General features: G+C 42.2%; 1 protein-coding gene across 11 annotated transcripts in view; it reads left to right on the top strand.

The window, feature by feature from the left end:
- MAP4K4 (mitogen-activated protein kinase kinase kinase kinase 4) overlaps positions 1-24,691 on the top strand; it is a 192,700-nt gene that overhangs the window by 120,043 nt on the left and 47,966 nt on the right. For all 11 annotated transcript variants that reach the window (XM_069757606.1, XM_069757608.1, XM_069757610.1 and 8 more), the window contains exons 4-13: positions 5,155-5,280; positions 6,424-6,534; positions 9,849-9,939; positions 12,496-12,626; positions 13,417-13,471; positions 13,562-13,640; positions 17,179-17,354; positions 18,911-18,983; positions 20,321-20,531; positions 23,014-23,175. In XM_069757606.1, coding sequence (XP_069613707.1) covers positions 5,155-5,280; positions 6,424-6,534; positions 9,849-9,939; positions 12,496-12,626; positions 13,417-13,471; positions 13,562-13,640; positions 17,179-17,354; positions 18,911-18,983; positions 20,321-20,531; positions 23,014-23,175 — 1,215 coding nt within the window. The remainder of the gene's footprint in view (positions 1-5,154; positions 5,281-6,423; positions 6,535-9,848; positions 9,940-12,495; positions 12,627-13,416; positions 13,472-13,561; positions 13,641-17,178; positions 17,355-18,910; positions 18,984-20,320; positions 20,532-23,013; positions 23,176-24,691) is intronic.

Here is a 24,691-nt window from a genome sequence, read left to right on the forward strand (position 1 = left end):
ACCCCTTCAGTAAACACCGTAAGAAAAAAAAAAAAAAAGAGGCAAAAAACAACGCTTTATTATCATACCGCCGAACAAAAAGTGGAATAACACGCGATCAAAAGGACAGATATAAATAACCATGGTACCGCTGAAAGCGTCATCTTGTCCCGCAAAAAACGAGCCGCCATACAGCATCATCAGCAAAAACATAAAAAAGTTATAGTCCTGAGAATAAAGCGATGCAAAAATAATTATTTTTTCCGTAAAATAGTTTTTATCGTATAAAAGCACCAAAACATAAAAAAATGATATAAATGAGGTGTCGCTGTAATCGTACTGACCCGAAGAATAAAACTACTTTATCAATTTTACCAAACGCGGAACGGTATAAACGCCTCCCCCAAAAGAAATTCATGAATAGCTGTTTTTTGGTCATTCTTCCTCACAAAAATCGGAATAAAAAGCGATCAAAAAATGTCACGTGCCTGAAAATGTTACCAATAAAATCGTCAACTCGTCCCGCAAAAAACAAGACCTCACATGACTCTGTGGACCAAAATATGGAAAAATTATAGCTCTCAAAATGTGGTAACGCAAAAAATATTTTTTGCAATAAAAAGCGTCTTTCAGTGTGTGACGGCTGCCAATCATAAAAATCTGCTAAAAAACCCGCTATAAAAGTAAATCAAACCCCCCTTCATCACCCCCTTAGTTAGGGAAAAATTAAAAAAATGTATTTATATCCATTTTCCCGTTAGGGCTAGGGCTAGGGTTAGGGCTAGGGTTAGGGCTAGGGTTAGGGCTAGGGTTAGGGTTGGGGCTAGGGTTAGGGCTAGGGTTAGGTCTAGGGTTAGGTCTAGGGTTGGGGCTACAGTTAGGGTTGGGGCTACAGTTAGGGTTGGGGCTAAAGTTAGGGTTAGGGCTTAGATTACATTTACAGTTGGGAATAGGGTTGGGATTAGGGGTGTGTCAGGGTTAGGGGTGTGGTTAGGGTTACCGTTGGAATTGGGGTTAGGGGTGTGTTTGGATTAGGGCTTCAGTTATAATTGGAGGGTTTCCACTGTTTAGGCACATCAGGGGCTCTCCAAACGCGACATGGCGTCCGATCTCAATTCCAGCCAATTCTGCGTTGAAAAAGTAAAACAGTGCTCCTTCCCTTCCGAGCTCTCCCGTGTGCCCAAACAGGGGTTTGCCCCAACATATGGGGTATCAGCGTACTCAGGAGAAATTGAACCCCAAAAGTTGTTGTCCTATTTGTCCTGTTACCCTTGGGAAAAAACAAACTAGGGGCTGAAAAATAATTTTTGTGGGAAAAAAAAGATTTTTTATTTTCACGGCTCTGCGTTATAAACTGTAGTGAAACACTTGGGGGTTCAAAGTTCTCCCAACACATCTAGATGAGTTCCCTGGGGGGTCTAGTTTCCAATATGGGGTCACTTGTGGGGGGTTTCTACTGTTTAGGTACATTAGGGGCTCTGCAAACGCAATGTGACGCCTGCAGACTATTCCATCTAAGTCTGCATTCCAAATGGCACTCCTTCCCTTCCGAGCCCTCCCATGCGCCCAAACAGTGGTTCCCCCCCACTTATGGGGTATCAGCGCACTCACGACAAATTGTACAACAACTTTTGGGGTCCAATTTCTTCTCTTACCCTTGGGAAAATAAAAAATTGGGGGCGAAAAGATAATTTTTGTGAAAAAATATGATTTTTTATTTTTACGGTTCTCCATTATAAACTTCTGTGAAGCACTTGGTGGGTCAAAGTGCTCACCACACCTCTAGATAAGTTCCTTAGGGGGTCTACTTTCCAAAATGGTGTCACTTGTGGGGGGTTTCAATGTTTAGGCACATCAGGGGCTCTCCAAACGCAACATGGTGTCCCATCTCGATTCCAGTCAATTTTGCATTGAAAAGTCAAATGGCGCTCCTTCGCTTCCGAGCTCTGTCATGCGCCCAAACAGTGGTTTACCCCCACATATGGGGTATCGGTGTACTCAGGACAAATTGTACAACAACTTTTGCGGTCCATTTTCTCCTGTTACCCTTGGTAAAATAAAACAAATTGGAGCTGAATTAAATTTTTTGTGAAAAAAAGTTAAATGTTCATTTTTATTTAAACATTCCAAAAATTCCTGTGAAGCACCAGAAGGATTAATAAACTTCTTGAATATGGTTTTGAGCACCATGAGGGGTGCAGTTTTTAAAATGGTGTCACACTTGGGTATTTTCTATCATATAGACCCCTCAAAATGACTTCAAATGAGATGTGGTCCCTAAAATAAAATGGTGTTGTAAAAATGAGAAATTGCTGGTCAACTTTTAACCCTTATAACTCCCTAACAAAAAAAAATTTTGGTTCCAAAATTGTGCTGATGTAAAGTAAACATGTGGGAAATGTTACTTATTAAGTATTTTGTGGGACCTATATCTGTGATTTAATTGCATAAAAATTCAAAGTTGGAAAATTGCAAAATTTTCATAATTTTCGCCAAATTTCCATTTTTTTCACAAATAAACGCAAGTACTATCAAAGAATTTTTACCATTGTCATGAAGTACAATATGTCACGAGAAAACAGTGTCAGAATCACTGGGATCCGTTGAAGCGTTCCAGAGTTATAACCTCATAAAGGGACAGTGGTCAGAATTGTAAAAATTGGCCTGGTCATTAACGTGCAAACCACCCTTGGGGGTAAAGGGGTTAAGGTACCGTGACACATAGGTGACGTCCCTCAGCGTCAGCTTCCCTGCGTCCCCCAGTGTCAGCGCCGGCCGACCGTAAAGCAGAGCACAGCGGTGACGTCACCGCTCTGCTTTCCGGCCAGCGCTTACACAATGCAGGGAAGCTGACGCTGGGGGACGCGACAGAAATGTAAGTATGTAGTGTTTTTTTTTTACTTTTACAATGGTAACCAGGGTAAACATCGGGTTACTAAGAACGGACCTGCGCTTAGTAACCCGATGTTTACCCTGGTTACGCGGGGACTTCGGCATCGTTGGTCGCTGGAGAGCTGTCTGTGTGACAGCTCTCCAGCGACCACACAACGACTTGCCAACGATCATGGCCAGGTCGTATCGCTGGTCGTGATTGTTGGTAAATCGTTAAGTGTAACGGTACCTTTAGGAATCTTGAGTACTGCAGAAATTCTTTTGTAACCTTGGCCAGATCTGTGCCTTGCCACAATTGTCTCTGAGCTCCTTGGCCAGTACCTTTGACTTCATGATTCTCATTTGGTCTGACATACACTGTGAGATGTGAGGTCTTATATAGACAGGTGTGTGCCTTTCCAAATCAAGTGCTATCAGTTTAATTAAACACAGCTGAACTCCAATGAAGGAGTAGAACCATCTCAAGGAGGATCACAAGGAAATGGACAGCATGTGACTTTAATAGGAGTGTCTGAGCAAAGGGTCTGAATACTTATGACCATGTGGTATTTCAGCTTTTCTTTAATAGATTTGCAAAAATGTCTACATTTCTGTTTTTTTTTCAGTCAAGATGGGGTGCAGAGTATACATTAATGTGAAAAACAATCAACATTTCTCCTACGCCTCATAGGGGGACACAGGACCATGGGTGTTATGCTGCTGCCACTAGGAGGACACTAAGTTAATACATAAAGAATTGCTCCTCCCCTGCAGTATACACCCTCCTGCTGGCTCTAAGTGAACCAGTTCTTGCTTAGTGTCTGTAGGAGGCACTTGGGTCTGCTTTCAGACCCCACCGTTTTTATTTATACTTTTTATTCTATTTTTTTCCTTAACGGAGCGAATGGGGGCGACGGATCCATTCTAGGTTCCGATCTCCCCCGAATCATCAACAGGCAAGTACGTGGAGCGTTCCTCCCTTATCCTTTCCTGCAACGTTGGATGCCAACCCTGAGCTCACCTTACTGGCTAAGGTTCCTTCGCGTTCCGATCTCCCCCCTCCATAGCAGGCGACCACATGGAGTAACCCTCCATCTACCTCTCCTGGAGCCAGATGCATAGCCGGACATATTATGTATGGCGTCTGTGCAGCCCCCCTCTGCATCACCACTGATATAGCGGATGACGCAAGGCGGCAGAAGCTCTCCACCCCCTCCCTAATTATGGCGACGGTGGATTGAGCACCGGCCCACTGCATCTACCGTGAGTACACTGCGGGGGCCGAGGCACTGGGGGGTCCTGGTCCCCTGGGTATGGAAGGTTTTCACCTCTAACAGGGCATAAAGCCCGGGTTCATGGGTGGTCTGCAGTGCTGCATTTCATTATAAGAGCGTGGCTGAAGGATGGCACTAATAGCGGTCACGAGGCCGCAACAGCAAGTTTTAAAATTTAGCCCCCGGCTTCTCCCCTTCATACAGGCCGGAGTTTTTGGCCACGCCCACCGGCAATTACCTCCGCCCATCTTTCCTGGTGCTTCTCGTTCCTTGAGAAGCGCTCACAGATGTCGGCAGCCGTCTTGGGACACCCACAGGGCTGATGCTGCAGCGCTGCTCCAGCTTTTCCAATCACAGCCTTCAGGGCCATACACGTGCAGAGTGTACATTAATGTGAAAAAGTCAACATTTTTGAATTGACCAAATGGCTGCAATGAAACACAGTGAAACGTTTAAAGGGGTCTGAATACTTTCTGTACCCACTGTATTTCAGAGATTCGACAGCATTTTTTTCCTTGTATAAAAACAAGTCTTGCATTTTGTCGCCGAGTGTTTTTGCGCAAAGAATTGTGGGTGTAAACTTTGTTTAAAAAGTGCAAGCCAGATTTCTGAATGGTAATTTGTTAAAGTCTCATCGTAAATTGCAAACTGGCTTCCGAAGGGGTTACGTTAAAGACTCACTTGTATCGTAAGATTATTATTATTATTATACATTTTTATAGCGCCATTTATTCCATGGCGCTTTACATGTGAATACGGGGCAAATATAGACAAATACATTAAACATGAGCAGATAACAAGGCACACGAGTACATGAGGAGGGGGGACCCTGCCCGCGAGGGCTCACAGTCTGCAGGATGTGCCAAATTTGTCAAAATACATACAAGACTTTGATAAATTTGGAGAAACTGCCGCAAACAGAACTGACGTTAAAAAGTAAATTCGTAATTTCCCCCCAACAACCCATAGACTTTTTATTTTTATTTTGTGATGGCATGATTGTATTTAATGCATTCTCTTTTTCAAACAGGATGAAGAAGAAGAAATCAAACTGGAAATCAATATGCTGAAGAAGTATTCCCATCACAGAAATATTGCCACTTATTATGGTGCTTTTATCAAGAAGAGCCCTCCTGGGCACGATGATCAGCTATGGGTAGGCTGAATATTAATACCATTTATTGATGGACTTTTATATGTACAGAATTTTAATCAATTTCTATGATCTGACCAATATCTGCCTCAGAATGTCTTTACTTACTGCTATAATGTGTACAATCTTGTGCCTTGTAGCTTGCGGAACTATACACTACTATGTGGCTTGTGTTTACATGTGCCAATTCCTTTGTACACTGATAATTTTGTGCTCCTAGTCACATGATACATAGGTGCCGCACTAATGTAGGTGCCGCACTAATGTCTACATGGGTGGTTCAAAGGGGGGGGTCTGAAACTTTTATTGTTCATTGTCTGAGACCTTTATATCGATGGCCTATCTTTAAGAAAGGTTACCACTATCTGACCGGTGGGGGTGAGTTGTGGACCTGCACAGCTCTGCCAGTGGAATAGTGGCCAAAGCTGGGAACTGCACACCTGCCCCCTACTGTGCAGGTTCACAGCTCTGTGCATTCAACTGATTCCGGGAACAGCTGATCGGTGGGGGTGCAGGGTATTGTACCCCCACAGATCACATATGACCTATCTCAAGCATAGGCCATTGATATTAAGGTCCCAGACTACCCCTTTAATTGCCAGAACATTTACTGTATATAAATCAGTCATCCCTGATTTCATTTCTAAAGTGGTCGTGAACAAGTATTGAATGTTGTAATGATTTTGACAATCAGTGAAATAAAAAGCAATTTATCAGTTTTCTGTACTTTTCTGGTTGGTCAGATTTTGGTAAGATCAGCCTGCTGGAAAACTTTATCCATTAAGACTGACTTTTCATATACTATCCTTGTATGAAGGCCCATACCTTTTATTGAATTAGGTGCACTTCGGGAGCGTAACACCAGAGGTATTAATCTTTTCACATTTATTGAAAAATAAACCTTATTTAATAGAAACTGGTATTCCAAAATTTGGATTGGCAGCCATAGCGAAATTTTTTTAATTTTTTTACATTACCACTCTCATAGATGATCATCATAACAGCAGTGATATGACCACTGTATTGTCCTAGGTGCTGCGACCTTTCTGAAAATACCTTGTGGCTCTTGTTCTGGATCCAGTGGTGGACCTTCCACTGTTTTATAGCTTTGCTACTGTACTGAACGAATGCTTTTTGGTTTCTCAGCTCGTAATGGAGTTCTGTGGCGCTGGCTCAATCACTGACCTGGTGAAGAATACGAAGGGGAACAGTTTGAAAGAAGATTGGATTGCTTATATCTCTCGTGAAATCCTGAGGGTGAGGAAGGAGTGCTCTCTTTTATGTGTTCTTGCAACTTTTTTTTTTTTCCACCTCTGAAATATTAATCATCTGGTTAAAAGCTCTGCTACTTCTAAAGGGGAGTATTCTCGATCCATTTAACAGCATAAAGGACACTTATTACATTCATGTAAAACTTGTAAAAGTACACAGCCTGAGGGTAAATGATCTTTAGTATGCTGCGTACAAACACATGGCAGCATTTGCAAAGACTAGCTGTTGGCTGGGAATCATCCTTTTTTATTAATTTCTATAGCAAATATTACGCACATTAATCTACCGGTAGGTTTTTTTTACATACGGTAGTATGTTTTTTTTATTTTGCTCAGTAGTCTTCTATGTTGTTGAGAATGTTTTGACCTCTCTAAACAAATAACATAATGTTCTATTTAGGACATATGCCTTGGGTAAAAAAACAACAACAAACACCTAAAAATGTAACTGTTTTTATTTGTTTCTTTCATTAATCAATATTAAACATGAAAATAAGAAACTTTATAATTTTTCTTATTACAGAATGCCACTTCATTCTCCAGGTGGACTGATCTTTCAGTCTTAAACATCTTGGTTCACACGTAAAATACTTCAGTAAATACAGGCTTTCCCATTACAGAGAAAGATGACAGTTGGTGCGCATAACATTATATGGAGAACTGTGACTGTTGTTTCTGGAGAATTTGCAGCAAAATGTCTGCTTGCCTCTAGCTGCTCCCTCAATAGGATTTTAAAAGCATGAACAGTCCTCTCCTATCTCAGTAAGGCCGGGGTCACACTCCGCATAGGGAAATACGGTCCATTTTTTACAGGCGTAATACGCAGAAATAATCCCAAAACAGTGATCCGTATATCATCCGTAGGCAGGGTGTGGCTGCGTATTTTATGCATGTCATCCTCCATATGTAATCCGTATGGCATCCGTACTGCGTTTTTTCATGGACATATAATGGATCCATGGGCTCAAATATTGCTGAAAACCTATATACAGTGTGTGTGTATGTATGTATGTATGTATGTATATATATATATTTCAGGAAAAAAAAAAAGGAACAGCACAAATCCTCTACTTATCTTAGGGTGCAAAGCCCCCAGACAGCCGTCCACTGGTTGTCTCTAGTCCATACACTTCAGCACTCCATATTCTTTTGGTGATATGCAGGATTTATTCAGACCTACATGTCTGTGCGACGTTTCGGCTCTAAATGAGCCTTTCTCAAGCCTGTATATATATGTATGTATATATATATAAAAATAAATAAATATAAATAAAGGTGACATTAAGCCTGGCTAATAATGGAGAGGTGTCAAGACCCTCGTTCTGTAAAAGAAAAAAGCAACAATATCCCATACCTTTCCACCGCTCAGTCACGTCTCACGCTGTAAATCCATCTGAAGGGGTTAAATCATTTTACAACCTGGAGAATGCTAATGCAGCTGTGCCCCTGGCTGTAAAATCTGGGGAATGAATGGATTTCAGTGGAATGTAGCATCGTAGACTTGCTGTGCTGCGCCCCCCTGCTGGCTTAAACTCATATGAACTCTAGCGTGAGAAAATATTCAGATAAATTCCCACGCTCGAGATTTTTTATTTTATGTATTGGAAGTGAAAGATTAATCCAGGATGCGAAATAGGCAAATATCTCTGACAAGAAATATTAAGTTGCTTATTTTAATGAGCACTATTGATTTATGAAATAAAAATTACCAGGACGGTTACTCTTTAAAGTGGTTGTTTGGTGAAAACAGATATGTGTGACTGCAGACTTGTGAATCACCCCAGCACGCGCACTGTGAGTGTGGGGACTCGCCGTTTTCAGACCTGGAACCGGAGGGTATATATGAGTTATACATACCCCTGCCAGTGGGCGCAGCCTCGCTCTCCATACACTTGTATGGAGGACACAGCCACTGGCTGGGTGTATGTATAACTCATACATACGCTCTGATCCCTCGTCTGAAACCAGCAAATCCCCACAGTGCATGCGTTGGGGGGATTCATAAGTCTGTAGTCGCACAGACTTATTGGTTTCAACCGGACCACCCCTTTAACCCCTTTCTGACATATGTTGGAATAATACGTCCCTGTTCCTACCTGACCAGGGATGTATTGTTACTGCCTGGCGATCGTACGTGCACACGGGCTGTGTGAGGGCGATCGCTGCCGGGTGTCACGCACCACTCCCGACACTTTAATCCCCTAAATGCTGCAGTCAAACATGAATAAAAAGATGGATGTAAATAAACATGGTACCGCTTAAAATGATATCTTGTCCTGCAAAAAAACAAGCCGCCATACAGCGTTATCAGCGTAAAAATAAAAAAGTTATAGCTCTCAGAATAAAGTGATGCAAAAATAATTATTTTTTCTATAAAATCGCATGAGCAGCGGCATAAAAAATAAATAAAATCAATTCTTCAGCTGCTGTTTTTTTTTTTTTTTCCCATTCTGTCTCCCAAAGATCGCAGTAATCTCTGCGCACATTTGTCCTGCATCGGGGTTTCCGTGTAAATCTCTGAAATACGTGGTTGAGACGGAACCTCTGGCAGAGTATTCCCTATAATGAGGTAGATGGAGGCACAGTGGATGTCATCTTACCTGTGATCCGGCGGTGCCGGTCTTTTTAGGCATGCATGAAAGTGCCATTGGTCACACAGTTTTGTGCACTTCTGAAAAGGACAGAGTCTAGAGTAACTCTGCTGCCTCATTATAATGAATGGATCGGGGGTTTTGTATGAATCACGGCATTCAGAGATTTAGATGGAAGCCCCAAAGTAAGTGCTCAGCGTAGAGCGCTGGATAAATGTGATCACACATAAAATGTTCCCAATAAAAGATTCCACTCAATCCACAAAAAAATCAAGCCCTCACTCAGGTCCTTCATCTAACGGAAATATAGGGGGGTAGCACAAAGACTCTGGAAAAGCGAAATGTGGCAATGTGATTAACAACAATCCTAGTGGCAGGTTCCCTGTGACTTCAGTCATTAAACCATTAAACTCTTGGCCTATAAGCTGTAAAGCTGACTTTACTTTGTCTCATCTTTGTGTTCTTAAAGTGGTTTCCATCTTGTTGTTAATCACATTGATTGCCAACTGCACCCTATTATAGAAGCTAGGATTATGTTTCATGGGTAAAACACAAAGGTCGGGTCTGCTTCTTCTTTTTTTTTTCCCCTCTTAATTTCAGCCAAATTTTGTATTATAATATCCCAACCAGTCGTGCTGCATCTTTTCATCAAGTTCACTATAAACTCACTGTTTTATTTCATGTGTGTTTTTTTTTTTTTTTTGTTAAGGGCTTAGCTCATCTCCATGCTCACCACGTGATTCACAGGGATATCAAGGGCCAGAACGTACTGCTGACGGAGAATGCAGAGGTGAAGCTGGGTAGGTACCTACATCAGGAATTCACTGCACACATGTTTGAGCCATAATAAGACAAATCCAGGAAAATATTTAGCGTACATATAACAATAGCTCCATAGAGAAAATAAAGTCCTCTTCTGTCTGCAGCCGCCCTCTTCCAGGTAGGTAGGCGGCACCGTTGGCAGTCGGTGTGCTGTAATCTGAGTCGGTGGGTGTGACTGCAGAGCTTCCCTTGTGACAAGCACTGACTGCTCACTGTCGCTGCCTCCGCCCCGATGACTGGCTGAAGGGAGATAAAGCAGCTTGCTTACAAACATCCGGTCAGACAGTTGAACATGTCTTGAATGGGATTTACCTGCAGATTAGCTCTATGCCTTTGGGAAAGCATCTTTTTTTTTTTGTCTTACAACAGTTTCCCTTTAACCCCTTCAAGACCTTTCCCTTTTCCGTTTTTGCGTTCTCGTTTTTTGCTCCCCTCCTTCCCAAAGCCAGAGCCATAACTTTTTTTTATTTTTCTTTCAATATGGCCATGTGAGAGCTTGTTTTTTGTGAGACAAGTTGCACTTTTGAACGACCTCATTGGTTTTAGCATGTCGTGTACTAGAAAACAGGAAAAAAATTCCAAGTGCGGTGAAATTGCAAAAAGAGTGCAATCCCACACTGGTTTTTTGTTTGGCGAGTTCATAGACACCAAACATGTCTAAATTACATTTTATCTAAGTGGTGAAAAAAAAATTCCAAACTTTACAAAAAAAAAAAAGCGCAATTTTCCAATACCCATAGCATCTCCATTTTTTGTGATATGGGGGTCAGGTGGAGTCTTATTTTTTGCGTGCCGAGCTGACGTTTTTAATTGTCATTTTGGTTCAGATAAGTTGTTTTGATCGCCCGTTATTGCATTTCAATGCAATGTCGCGGCGACCAAAAAAACGTAATTCTGGTGTTTCGAATTTTTTTCTCGCTACGCTATTTAGCCATCAGGTTAATGCTTTTTTTTTATTGATAGATCGGGCGATTCTGAACGCGGTGATACCAAATATGTGAATGGGGCGAAACGGGGGTGATTTAAACTTTATATTTTTTTTTATTGTTTTTTTTTTTTTTTTTCATATTTTTTTACACTTTTTTTTTTACTTTTGCCATGCTTCAATAGCCTCCATGGGAGGCTGGAAGCTGGCATAGCCTGATCAGCTCTGCTACATAGCAGCGATGCTCAGATCGATCGCTCCTATGTAGCTGAATTACAGGCTTGCTATGAGCGCCGACCACAGGGTGGCGCTCACAGCAAGCCGGCATCAGCCACCTTAGAGGTCTCAAGGAGACCTCTTGTTGCTATGCCGACGTATCGCTGACCCACGAACATGTGACGGGGGTTGGCGGCCCAATGCTGGAAGCGCCGGTTAAATGCCGCTGTCAGTGTTTGACAAGCGGCATTTAACTAGTTAATAGCGGCGGGTGAATTGCGATTCCACCCGTCGCTATTGCGGGCACAGGTCAGCTGTTCAAAACAGCTGACATGTCCCGGCTTTGATGCGGGCTCAGTGCTGCAGCCCACATCAAAGCAGGGGATCTGACCTCCGCAGTAATAGTACGGAGGAGGTCGGTAAGGGGGTAATGAAAAATGTATGCTAGTTTGCATGTTTTAAAGTATTTGATGTACTATGCTAATTTTATTTATTTATTTTCAGTAACATATTTGGTCATTACTCAATTGAGAGCAATGCCTCAAGCAGCTTTTGGATTTATTCTGCTCCTAAATGATAGGCTAGTTCACTATGGCCTGATAGAAAAGCATTGCCTAAGTATTCCAACGCTTCAAATCGGACATCCATCAACTAGAGCGAGGAGTTTCCATATGCAGTATAGGCTTAAACACTGTCTGGGGCAATGACCCCATTTTCGTGTTTTTGTTTTTATGATTGAGAGACCACATGAGAAGAACTCCTATTTGTATAGCATACCACAGAGATTCTTGGGACTTGTGGTCATTCTAAATAGAGCTAGCCCACAGACAGACACATGGCCCCGCTGTGCCTTGTCATATATTTAGAGGAGTGAATGAACGAAGTGTAAACTATCCAGAGCGGTTCTTTAGAGCCATGGGACAGCCACATATAAAGCTTGTGTGTGCTGGATGGCGGACACTGTACTTTCCCCCGTTTCCCACTTGCGTGTCATTTTAAGCCTTTGTTGAAGAATGAATGCCGTTCATATTTCTGTAGTCTTATTAACCTGCTGTATTACTTTTCCAGCTCTTGCCAAATATACTATATAGAGGGAATATGGATTGTAAAAACATTATTTCAATGCTTTCTAATGATTTCTATATTTTTCACGGTAATTAATGTGCAATAGATATAGCAAAGTAAATGAGCCATTAGGGACATCCTGTTATTCTCCATTTTTTTTCCCTTTGGGTAATGCAGTGGTGCAAAATGATATTGATTACATGTCATCTGATGAGTTCCTAATGAGGGTTCAGAACACTTTACAGCTTGTGGATCAGCTGACTAGCTATGTTACAGGACCTCAATGTGTGCTCCGGTCTCCTGCTATGTGTTCTCCTGTCTCCTACAGTGGATTTTGGTGTCAGCGCACAGTTGGACAGGACAGTGGGTCGGAGAAATACATTTATTGGTACACCTTATTGGATGGCCCCAGAAGTTATAGCCTGTGATGAAAACCCAGATGCTACCTACGATTACAGAGTAAGTTGAACACTTTGATATTTAGTAGGGCAATGTAAAAACTGTACTATGGAATTTAGATATCATCTCTTGTTGTGTTTTTTTTTTTTTTTTCCATGTATGCGTTATCCACTGCCATTTTATGTAGTTGGCATATGCGTTTTAGTAGGCTTTAGGGGCAGTGTTACATGGACTGTAGGTTACATCTGACCACACCATTGTAGACTGTTGTACAAGTACGGGAACGATCAGCTGATTCATGATGCCTGATCTGCTGCCAGGAAGAATCGGAGACCAGCTCTGATATCTCACACATGCATGTTTTGCTGTGAAACACTGCAGCATTTTAGTGAAAACCTACTTTACTGACGGCAGCCGGAGATGAGTTGACTAGCCAGAGTTATGTCTCCGCCAGCTCCTCCCCATCGTGCTTTGCTACAGGTCTCTCCCTAAACACGCACCTCTGGAGAGACCGTTCAATCCCTGTGAGTTGGGCTGGTAGAAGTCGGCATGAACATACCTCTGTGACTATCCGCCTCATCCACGGCTGCCATTTAAAAGTATGTTTTTTTCTGAAACCTCCAATAATCCACTAATTCTGCCTTTGGTTCGGCCAGCATGAATCCGCTATCCGATTCCCTTTTAAGATGCGCTTCGTTAACTTACATTTTTGTAGGTTATCTAATGCAACATAAAATGTGAAAGGATCCAATCACATAAAATATTTTATGTAAATAATAAAAAAATAATACTTTTTAAAAATTTTCACTTAAAAGTTTTGTGATACTTGTGATGTTTTTTAATATTACAGAGTGACCTTTGGTCTTGTGGTATCACAGCTATTGAGATGGCAGAAGGGGCACCCCGTAAGTTATAATGATGGGGTTTATAGTAAGATTCCATACATTCCATGTTTTGTGCAGTCCAAATAACGTATTTATTTACTTTTTTCAAAGCCCTCTGTGATATGCACCCAATGAGAGCGCTGTTCCTTATCCCAAGAAATCCTCCTCCACGGCTAAAATCAAAGAAATGGTGAGTTTCCGATGACCCCACATGCTGGATGATCTTCCCTATTAATGTGGAAAATGCTCAGGGATCGCCAATAGGTCTTGTCTGAACTTGCGTTACGACATACCTGAATCATTGTTGCACATGTGCCTTTTTTCTTTAAATTTAGCATTGTTTTAGCATGCTTTTGTTTTGTGCCAAATTCATCATTTAATTTGAGCCTTGTACGGCGCATATTGTGAGGGTTTAAGTCTGCTTTGTGTCCGCTTGTTTTTTTTGTTTTTTTTATGTTTGACAATATGGAGGGTTTTTTGTTTTTCATGTTTTCAACAAATTCATCATGCAACATTTTTGTAATAATTTTGTGGCACAAATGTAGTTTAGTACCCACACTCCCTCCATGAGTGACTTTTATGTATGTCTATGTACATTTTTTTTTTTTTCCCGCAAGAGGTGACGTTTTTGTGCAAAATGCACGTTTTTGTCTAAATGGGCACAGGAGAAAGGTGAAGAAAACCAGGTCCATTTTTATTTTGTGCCAAAATCCACATGCATCTTTATCAAGAATTTGGTGCAAGAAAAATCAACAAATACAAAACGATGAAAAATGCTAAAAAAAAATTGTTTGTTAAAGGGAATCTGACAACTGATACGTACTGCCCAATCCACAGGTATCCTGTATCAGAACCTGACCTCAATCGCTCTGAGAGGTTTCAGAAAAAAATACTTTAAAAACCACAGGTGACCAAGTCACGTGGGAGTCTAGTCGAAAAGGTGGGTCCCTGGCGTTTTCTCCCTGCCCAATTTCCCGCAGGGACAGTTCTCACCCTGCTGGTGGCTTTTAAAGTACTGTATGTCTTTCTCTGAAACGCTGCAGTGTTTCAGAATCAGACATACCTTGCTGAAATCGTATAGCCAGTGCCTGATACATGTAGCCTGTGGATCGGGCTCTAATCAGCTGTCAGCTTCCAGATAACAGTCAATAAGCAGAACTGTTACGTTACACATGAGGAAGATTCATTTGTTTTTGGTTGAAGCAGCAAGGCAACTAGAAGTGGTATCACTATTACAAAACTGTTAGGCTACTTTCACACTAGCGTCGGAATCTCCCCGTCGTAATGCGTCGGGCAGAGATTCCGACGCTAGCGTTTAATGCACTGCACAACGGAGGCAGCAGATGCATTTCTCCGGCGCATCCGCTGCCCCATTGTAAGGTGCGGGGTGGTGGGGGCGGAGTTCCGGCCGCGCATGCGCGGTCGGAAAAAGCGGTCCGTCAGGAGCAAAAAACGTTACATGTAGCGTTTTTTGCTCCCGACGGTCCACCAAAGCACGACGCATCCGTCGCATGACGGATGCGACGTTTGGCAATCCGTCGCAATGCGTCGTCAATACAAGTCTATGGGGAAAAAACGCATCATGCAAGCACTTTTGCAGGATGCGTTTTTTTCTGCAAAACGACGCATTGTGACGGATTGCAGTTAACGCTAGTGTGAAAGTAGTCTTAACCTGTTAAATGCTGCTGTCAATATGTGACTGCCACATTTACAGCACAGAGGTGGTTAGATGAGAGGGTGCTCCAAGGGCCCAACACCCCATTTTCCCAAAGGACACAATTGCAGGCAGCCGATATGTTGCTGTGGTAGTGGGGATCTGATAAAGATTCCAGTGTTTGCCATCATGGTGCACTGTTGATAAAAAGCAATGGCTTTCAAAGCAGACTGTTATTTACGTTATTATACAGCAATACTAAACTAAAACAAAATTGTGCGTAGGTGTTTTTTGTTTGTTTGGAGGGTAAAGAGTAGTATATTAACATTTTAATTACTTTAATGTGTGTGTGTGTATATATATATATATATTAATGATGAGCGAATATACTCGTTACCCAACATTTCCCGAGCACGCTCGGGTGTCCTCATAGTATTTTTAGTGCTCGGAGATTGTTTTCCTCACCTCAGCTGAATAATTTACAGCTATTGGCCAGCTTGATTACATGTGGGGATTCCCTAGCAACCAGGCAACCCCCACATGTAGTTATGCTGGCTAACAGCTGTAAATCATTCAGCTGCGGAAATGAAAACTAAATCTCCGAGCACTAAAAAATACTCTGAGGATCCCCGAGTAACGAGTATATTCACTCATCACTACAAAACATCATAACTATACCAAGATGGAATCCATTAAAAATGTCTGCTTGACCAGTCAAAAAAATAGTATGCCCTCACACACGTCTATCAACAGAAAACTCAAAAAGTTAAGTTTTTTTATTTACATATTTCCACATCATTAACACTAAAATAGTAGTAATAAAAAAAAAATTGACAAATTTGATATTTCCATAATCCAATTGACCTGGGGAATCCTCATTCCAAATCACGTTTACCTCCCAATAAACGCCACCATAGAAGTAAAATCCAAAAAACCATGTCAACTGGCGCTCCTTCCCTTCCGAGCCCTGTCGTGCGCCCAAGCAGTGGTTCCCTCCCACATATGGGGTATCGGCGTACTCCGGACAAATTGTAGAATAACTTTTGGGGTCCAGTTTCTCCTTTTACCCTTAGGAAAATAAAAAAATTGTTGCTAAAAGATCATTTTTGTGACTAAAAAGTTAAATGTTCATTTTTTCCTTCCGTGTTGCTTCTGCTGCTGTGAAGCACCTGAAGGGTTAATACATTTCTCGAATGTGGTTTTGGGCACCTTGAGGGGTGCAGTTTTTAGAATGGTGTCACTTTTGGGTATTTTCAGCCATATAGACCCCTCAATGTGAGATGGTCCCTAAAAAAAAAATGGTTTTGTAAATTTTGTTGTAAAAATGAGAAATCGCTGGTCAAATTTTAACCCTTATAACTCATAATCGCTAGGATCCGTTACCTCATAACGGATGAGTTATTACCTCATAAAGGGACACTGGTCAGAATTGCAAACAATGGCCAGGTCATTAAGGTCAAAATAGGCTGAGGTCATGAAGGGGTTAAAGGAGCTGGAGCCGTTTTGCCTTAAAGGGAACCTGTCACCCCGAAATTCGCGGGTGAGGTAAGCCCACCGGCATCAGGGGCTTATCTACAGCATTTTGTAATGCTGTAGATAAGCCCCCGATGTAAACTGAAAGAGGAGAAAAAGACGTTATATTATACTTACCCAGGGGCGGTCCCACTGCTGGTCCGGTCGGATGGGCGTCTCTGGTCCGCTGCGGCACCTCCCATCTTCATTACAAGACGTCCTCTTCTGATCTTCAGCCATGGCTCCGGCGCAGGCGTACTTTGCTCTGCCCTGTTGAGGGCAGAGGATAGTAATGCAGTGCGCAGGCGCCGGAAAGGTCAGAGGCCCGGCGCCTGCGCACTGCAGTACTTTGTCTGTCCTGGTTTTCCCCCACACTCCAAGTACTGATAGAGAAATTAGATTCCGAACCCCAATGGGACAGTGATGACGATGTCTGTAGAGCGCTGTGCAATATGATTGTGCTATTTAAACAAGTAAAATCTAGAATTGTTGCTGTGTGTTTCTTTTCTCGAATATATATTTTTTGTATTACGTCCATATTTATTCATTCTTTTCTCTGCAGGTCAAAGAAGTTTTTTAGTTTTATAGAAGGCTGTCTTGTGAAAAATTACATGCAACGTCCCCCTACAGAACAGTTACTAAAGCATCCATTTATTAGAGACCAGCCAAATGAAAGGCAAGTCAGGATCCAGCTCAAGGATCACATAGACAGGACCAGGAAGAAGAGAGGAGAGAAAGGTTAGTGGTGAACCGCGGTTTCCAGACTTTTAGATAAATCATGGCCGGTCCTGGAATATGTAATTGAGCGACTTGACAATCTGGACAAAGTCCATTTTATATTGTTTTTGTTTCTCTTCACCATATCTGCTTTCAGATGGTCCCAAAAATGTAAATATGAAATGGCTAATGCCTGTTGTATTCTAGTACCAGCAAGCTTCCATTATCTGCCTACACTTCACCTGTTTAAAAGTGTGAATTATTTCAGGTTTGCTGGTTTTACAGGTTGTAAGTACTCCGGTACAGAAGACTGATCCCTAGGACGGTGATCAGTATTGGGTACTGAGCAGCGCAGCCGTGTACAGTGTGTAGGGCCCTTTTTCGGGTGCTACAGCTCTGCTTTGTTGTCTTCAGTGGGAGATGGCTTGGAATACCTGAGCGCACACTGCATGGAGCTGTGCAGTGCCGGCTATGTGCGCTAAGTTGCAAACAACTGATTGCCGGGGATGTCAATGGTTAGATCCTCTCCATTCTGCTACTGATGATTTTCTCTAGGGATATCCCTTCCACTGCGCTCCCTGCTTGGCTGTTATACATGGATATCTGAATGAGGGCTAAGTCTGCATTGTGGAAAATAACAATTTGAGAGCATTTTTTTTCTCAGAATTCTGTGTTTTGCTGCTTTTTTTTGTTGTTTCTCCTGGAAATATATGAATAAGTTGACAACTGAATGTTCCCATTTGCTTTGTCAAAAGGTGTGACATTGTCAGCCCTGGGTTGGTAAGTTTGTAGAGACACAGTTTTTTGACAAACAGTATGGCAACACCCATTTGTAAATATAGGTTTTACATTTGCAGGTGAAATAACAAAGCGGCAGCAAATGAGTTCTAAGAAAAGATGATCTCAGACTGTTGTTTTCCGGGTGCCTGCTGTGACATGCCACACAGCACTGTTCACATTACTCTGTCCTAGAAACATAGCCACAATTGGCACACTGATCTGTGGCATGACAGACAGCAGCTAGCACTAGTTGGCAGTACTAGTGTATATGTGCATAACTCATGCACAAGATCAGTGTGATGTGAATAATATGTCAGTAAAGTCACAAGCAAGTTGGTGATAACTGACAAAAATCTGTGTGCGGACCCTGCCTAACGCAGTAGTGCTGCAATATTCCACACGGCTGGAAAGCCAGCATATGGATAAAAGCATGGTCCGTGATGGCGAGACTTGTTGAGCATCAACTCTTTACTTTCACGGAGTAACTGACCTTATGGTTGTTGCTTTTCAAAACTGTGAAACTGTTGATCTTGCCCATAATTTACAGCATCTAGACTTGCCAAGTTCAGGAATACAGCTGAGAGTAGAAATCTACAAACCTTAACAATTAGGAAACATTTGATATCATGATGACAAATCCCAGAATGATTAGTTTCAGAATTAATAATGCAATGCATCAACATATCTAAAGGATTGCAATATGAATTTCATAAATGTATTGTCTTAAATATGCTCGGCATAAATCATTCTCTTTGCTGTTTTTATCCCCCCCCGCCCCCCCCAAAAAAAAAAAAAAGATGAAACGGAGTATGAATACAGTGGTAGTGAAGAGGAGGAAGAGGAAGTGCCTGAGCAGGAAGGAGAACCCAGGTATTTCCGGAGAGGTTTATAACTTTTTTTATTCTTTTTATTAATTTACTTTTTTGTGTTGATGTTTTCTGGTCTCCTGCGTTGTTTGAGGGTTGAACATATTGTGAAGTTATTGCATGAAATATAGCTCCATTTTTATTGATTTATACTGCCCAAACCAGGGCAGCAGGGATCATAGTTCGGCTGTGTCATTGCAGTAATTAAATGTCTTCACTATGACATTCAGAGCAGTGGGCAGTTATCACAGTGCGTCAACACCCATCTCTGGCTTTTGTGGGGTATTGCAGTCTGTTACACTCTGGAATGCTGTGACATTTCAGAAAAAGCGTACTATAAAAGCCAACCAGGAACTGTGCTTCTCAGATGACTAGTGGAAGGCAGGACACCGGCTGGGATCTCCCTGTCCTATTCCCTTTGACCGATGGGACAGACCTGTCAGGTGACTGCAGTGGGGAGAAGCCGACGGGCCCGGTCTCAGACTAGTCATGTGTGGTTGGCTTTTTACAGTATGCCTTCTCTGAAATGCCGCAGTGTTTCCGAGTAAAGCATACGTGGTTCCAGTAACCCAGCTGCTCTAGGATTCCTTCTGTCAGTGGTTCTGGCAGCATGAATTAGCTGACAGGTTACTTTTTTAATCCTTCATTAAAAAGTATTGTAAGTTTTGCACCAGAAATCTTTATACTAGTGCCATATCTATACTTTCAATGGAAGCACATTTTATTCCGCCATTTCAATCACGTATGTAACAGTAAATGGAATCCTGTGAAATTAGCCCTATCTTTTGTCTTATGGGAGAAACATGCAAAATATTGGCAGCACATAAATTCTTTCACAAAGCCCTATCACCAAAGAGAGGAAAGAAAGCATTTGCCTATAAAGATTGCTTGCCTTGTATATTAATAATTCCCTACTTATCAGGAGTAGTGTGGGGATATGAATTGCACTTGATTAAATTATTCAGAGGATGCTGTTAAAGGGGTTAAATTTAATCAACAGATCTTGGAATAATAATAATTTCCACAATTGGATGTATTTAAACAAAATGTTCCTGTGCTGAGATAATCTTATAAATGTGCCCCTGCTGTGTTCTATGTAATGTCTGCGTGTGACTGTACAGGGACATGGTCTGATCATATCACATCTCCTGCAGCCATTACACAGTACACAGCACAGGCACATTTATAAGATTATCTCCGCACAGGAACATTTTATTTAGACACCTCCAATTGAGGAAATTATTATTATTCCAAGATCTATTGATTAAAATGAACTTTTGTTGGTGGGAAAACCCCTTTAAGCTACTGTCTTATGTCCGAATGTATCTGTTATCCTTTCAGCTCAATTGTTAATGTGCCTGGGGAATCCACCCTTCGACGTGATTTTCTGAGACTGCAGCAAGAGAACAAGGAGCGTTCTGAGGCCTTACGAAGGCAGCAGCTGCTGCAGGAGCAGCAACTCCGAGAACAGGAGGAGTACAAGAGACAACTATTGGCAGAGAGACAGAAGCGCATAGAACAGCAAAAAGAGCAAAGGAGGCGACTTGAAGAGGTACAAAATCGTCCGAGTATTCGCTGTCAAATATATGGAACCTCGGGCAAGGCTTTAATTATATTCCCAGTTACACTGGAGAGTAATATCTTAAATGGGGTCTCCTGTCTTCTGATGAAAGTTTTCAGTATTTCCCGGTGTTTCTGGTGAGGAGGGCTAGTGTCACTTTCAGAAGCACCACTGGAGAATCCTGACAGTGTGTGGTGTGCACGCTGTACGGATTCAGAAGCCTGCAGTCTGACTTTCATCATACACCCTATTAGTTAAGATGATGCCGTGTTACGAAGATATGACACACAGCTGAATTACAGTTGTCACCCTCACTGACAATCCACACTGTTTCATACCATATTCTAATAGCAGGGATGCCTACAATGGCTCCTCTTTTCCAGGTGCTTGCGCCAATTTGTTCCCTTGTGTGCCTCTCTTCTTGCCCTAAACTAAAGGTACCATCACACTTAGCGACGCTGCAGTGATACCGACAACGATCCGGATCGCTGCAGCGTCGCTGTTTGGTCGCTGGAGAGCTGTCACACAGACAGCTCTCCAGCGACCAACGATGCCGGTAACCAGGGTAAACATCGGGTAACTAAGCGCAGGGCCGCTCTTAGTAACCCGATGTTTACCCTGGTTACCATCCTAAAAGTAAAAAAAAAAAACAAACACTACATACTTACCTACCGCTGTCTGTCCCCGGCGCTGTGCTCTGCACTCCTCCTGCACTGGCTGTGAGCACAGCGGCCGGAAAGCAGAGCGGTGACGTCACCGCTCTGCTTTCCGGCTGACCGACGCTCACAGCCAGTGCAGGAGGAGTGCAGAGCACAGCGCCGGGGACAGACAGCGGTAGGTAAGTATGTAGTGTTTGTTTTTTTTTTTACTTTTAGGATGGTAACCAGGGTAAACATCGGGTTACTAAGCGCGGCCCTGCGCTTAGTTACCCGATGTTTACCCTGGTTACCAGTGAAGACATCGCTGAATCGGTGTCACACACGCCGATTCAGCGATGTCTGCGGGGAGTCCAGCGACCAAATAAAGTTCTGGACTTTCTTCCCCGACCAGCGACAGCACAGCAGGGGCCTGATCGCTGCTGCCTGTCACACTGGACGATATCGCTAGCGAGGACGCTGCAACGTCACGGATCGCTAGCGATATCGTCTAGTGTGACGGTACCTTAAGTTTTAAGCTTATTCTTCTAGAGGCTTTCCTATTGATGAAGCACAGCATGGGTTTAAGTGATAATGGGGGAAGCCGAAATGCTAAGTGCAATGCACAGTCATTTGCTTAGTCCTTGGATAAATCTTGTATGTCCTCAAACAGAAATTACCATTGGGTCTTGTAGTTTTATGGTGAAAGGGAATCTGACCGCGCATCTTGCCAGACAGGTCTCTCCCGCATGGGTGTAGAGTGTCCTGTCAATTGACGGCAGCAGGCATGGAGAAGTCGCCGGGACCAGCCTATCCGACTAGTCTCCTGTGTGGCCCAGTTCCTGGTGGCTATGACAGCATGTTTCTTAGATACACATACATGGCTGAAATCATACCACCAGCGCCTGATAAGTGATCTGCTCGTGGATCGGGTAGCATGGATCATCTGTCGGGTTACCTCTGAAGTAGCGCCCCAGCACTGTATTTTAGTTATTGCTATTGCTTTGGTACTTACCTGGTAATATTAGTTTTTTGCAGCATGCCTGCTCTGATTTTGTTTTTCACCACTGATTTCCTTAATTGCAACATTGTGCTTGAACTCATTGTAATTCTACTCATTTTTCTATTCCCTGCATAACCATAGAGCTGTATCTAGTAATTTTGGACTGACTTGTATAAAGAAACTAAATTAAAAAGTTGTCCACTTGAAGGCACAAAGCATTTCTAATGGTAACCTATGCTAAAGTTTGCCAGGAATGCCTAGATAAGGTACAAATCCACTTTGGAGGCTCCAGATTCCATCACGTTTGCCAGACAGAATAAAGCAGTATGCTGTACTGATCTGTCCTGAGAAAATGGCCGACGTCCTAGCTAAAGCCCAATAGATCCGATTACAGTCAGTGGACTTGATCAGATGATGTTGGTCATGTGCTGGCTCTGCTAATATTTTCCTTATTCTGTGCCTGTACCGAATTACAGGTAATAGTATAGATGAGAACAGTACTTCATACGGAGTTTGCACAGTTGTACAGTCAGATTCCGGGCTTGCAAGGTAGTCTGACAGTGATTCACAATATGGGATATTGAGGCGAAATGGCTCACATGCTGATCACATACCTGACAAATTGCCGAGGACTTGTTTCAGGTGGCATAGAGACAATAGTATAACGGTACGATTTCTCTGAATTTCTTAGTTTTATAGATGGTCTCACATTGAAGTAAATAAAGTCATAAATGTACTATGCTGTGCAGCTGGAATATGATGTGAATGTACTGTATATGCTAGCTGATGCCTGGCCACTTGTTTAACCACTTTTCTTTTAAACTCTTCTGAGTAGCAACAGAGAAGAGAACGTGAAGCCCGACGGCAGCAAGAAAGAGAGCAAAGAAGAAGAGAGCAGGAAGAGAAAAAAAGAATGGAGGAGCTGGAACGAAGACGTAAAGAAGAGGAGGAACGTAGAAGAGCTGAAGAAGAGAAAAGACGGGTGGAGAGAGAACAGGTACATCTTAATAAGTAAAGATACAATATTTTAAGTTGATTCCATGAAAACGTAGATCTTTACATTTGCTTTCCAGTTGCATGTAATCTGTTCTTTCCTGTTATCAGCCAGTTCTGATTAGGGGGAGGCTGTTGGCCGTGATAAATTGGATCACGATGTGTTAACATTTCCTCAACTACAAGATCACTATTTCAGCTCAAACATATCAAGTATTGAGAATCTCCGAAAACCACCACGTCTGTGATTAATATTGGCAGCTCTTTATCATGTGCTGCCTTTTCTAAGCTTTATTCTTCATATTTTGCTGTTCTTTCAAGGAAAAAGACACTTTATGGACTGTACATGGTGGGAAAGTGGCAAGTCTACACAAGAAAAGTTTCCCTTCACAAATATTGGGTCTATCCTCCCAGCACTTGATGTACAGGATAACTAAACATAGAGTTCGCTCGAAAACAAATGGGCAGCAAGCAACAATCCATCAACCTTCTTTTCTGACGTATTATACACTTGAATAACTTGGGTGATACACTGCATTTTTTTTCCATCTTATGCCTCTAAGGAGGCATCCATGTTTTGTTTCTCCTGTATTTCCCTCTTGTAATAGTTGTACACATGAACCATAAAGAAGCAATATGCCAACGTACAAGCAAACACTTGTTCATTAGCTGATCCCAATGTTTATGCGGACCTTAACAGAATGATTTTTGATGGCACATTTCCCCACGATCCTATTACACATAATTAGTACTCATATAATTTACATTTTCTCCTGTAATATGGCCCTTAAACTGTGAATTCATTTTTTAGATGAATGATTCTCATTTGGGTGGAAAATCTGCCAGTATAAATTCTCTAAAGCCTTTTTGTGATCAGTACAGTCTTGGGATCTGTTTGCATGGACTACCCGGCGGCAGGACACAACTGCTGTTCTGTAAACTTTTACTGATCGGTGGTCGTCTAAATGTCTGTGTACACAGGCAGACCAAAGCAAACGATACACACAGTGATCTACCCTGGATCGCTCAGTGCACATAGGCAGCCATAGTTCTTGACAGTGTGAGTCCTGTTTTCACACAACAATGCACCGCCTAGAACAATGATTTTTTGGGGGGGCACTGCCCAGAAATAATTTCACATAATGAAGGAGCGATTGGCTACCTGTTTACACAGCAAGATAATCGTGAAATGAGCATTTTTAACAAAGCTCCTTGATGATTATCTTGCAGTGTAAATGGAGCTTTAGCATCAGCTCACATGCTCTCTGTTCACTTCTGTTTGTCATAGAATCGGAATGAGGAAATTGATCCACTACTTGACAGTGTTTGATTGGGTCCTCCAATGCAGATCTGTACACGTCCTTACCAAGAGCTTATGTAGAGAAGCAGAATGCATATACCATTGCCCGAATACTACATATACACATATCATCAGGAGTGCAGTGTTTACAGAACCAGTTCATCTCCTTAAGAGAAAAAAAAGAAAACGCTCTCCCAGAATGCTCAAATGGGTTGTCCAA

Source organism: Ranitomeya imitator, chromosome 3 (assembly GCF_032444005.1).
Source record: "Ranitomeya imitator isolate aRanImi1 chromosome 3, aRanImi1.pri, whole genome shotgun sequence".
NCBI classification, from domain to species: domain Eukaryota; kingdom Metazoa; phylum Chordata; class Amphibia; order Anura; family Dendrobatidae; genus Ranitomeya; species Ranitomeya imitator.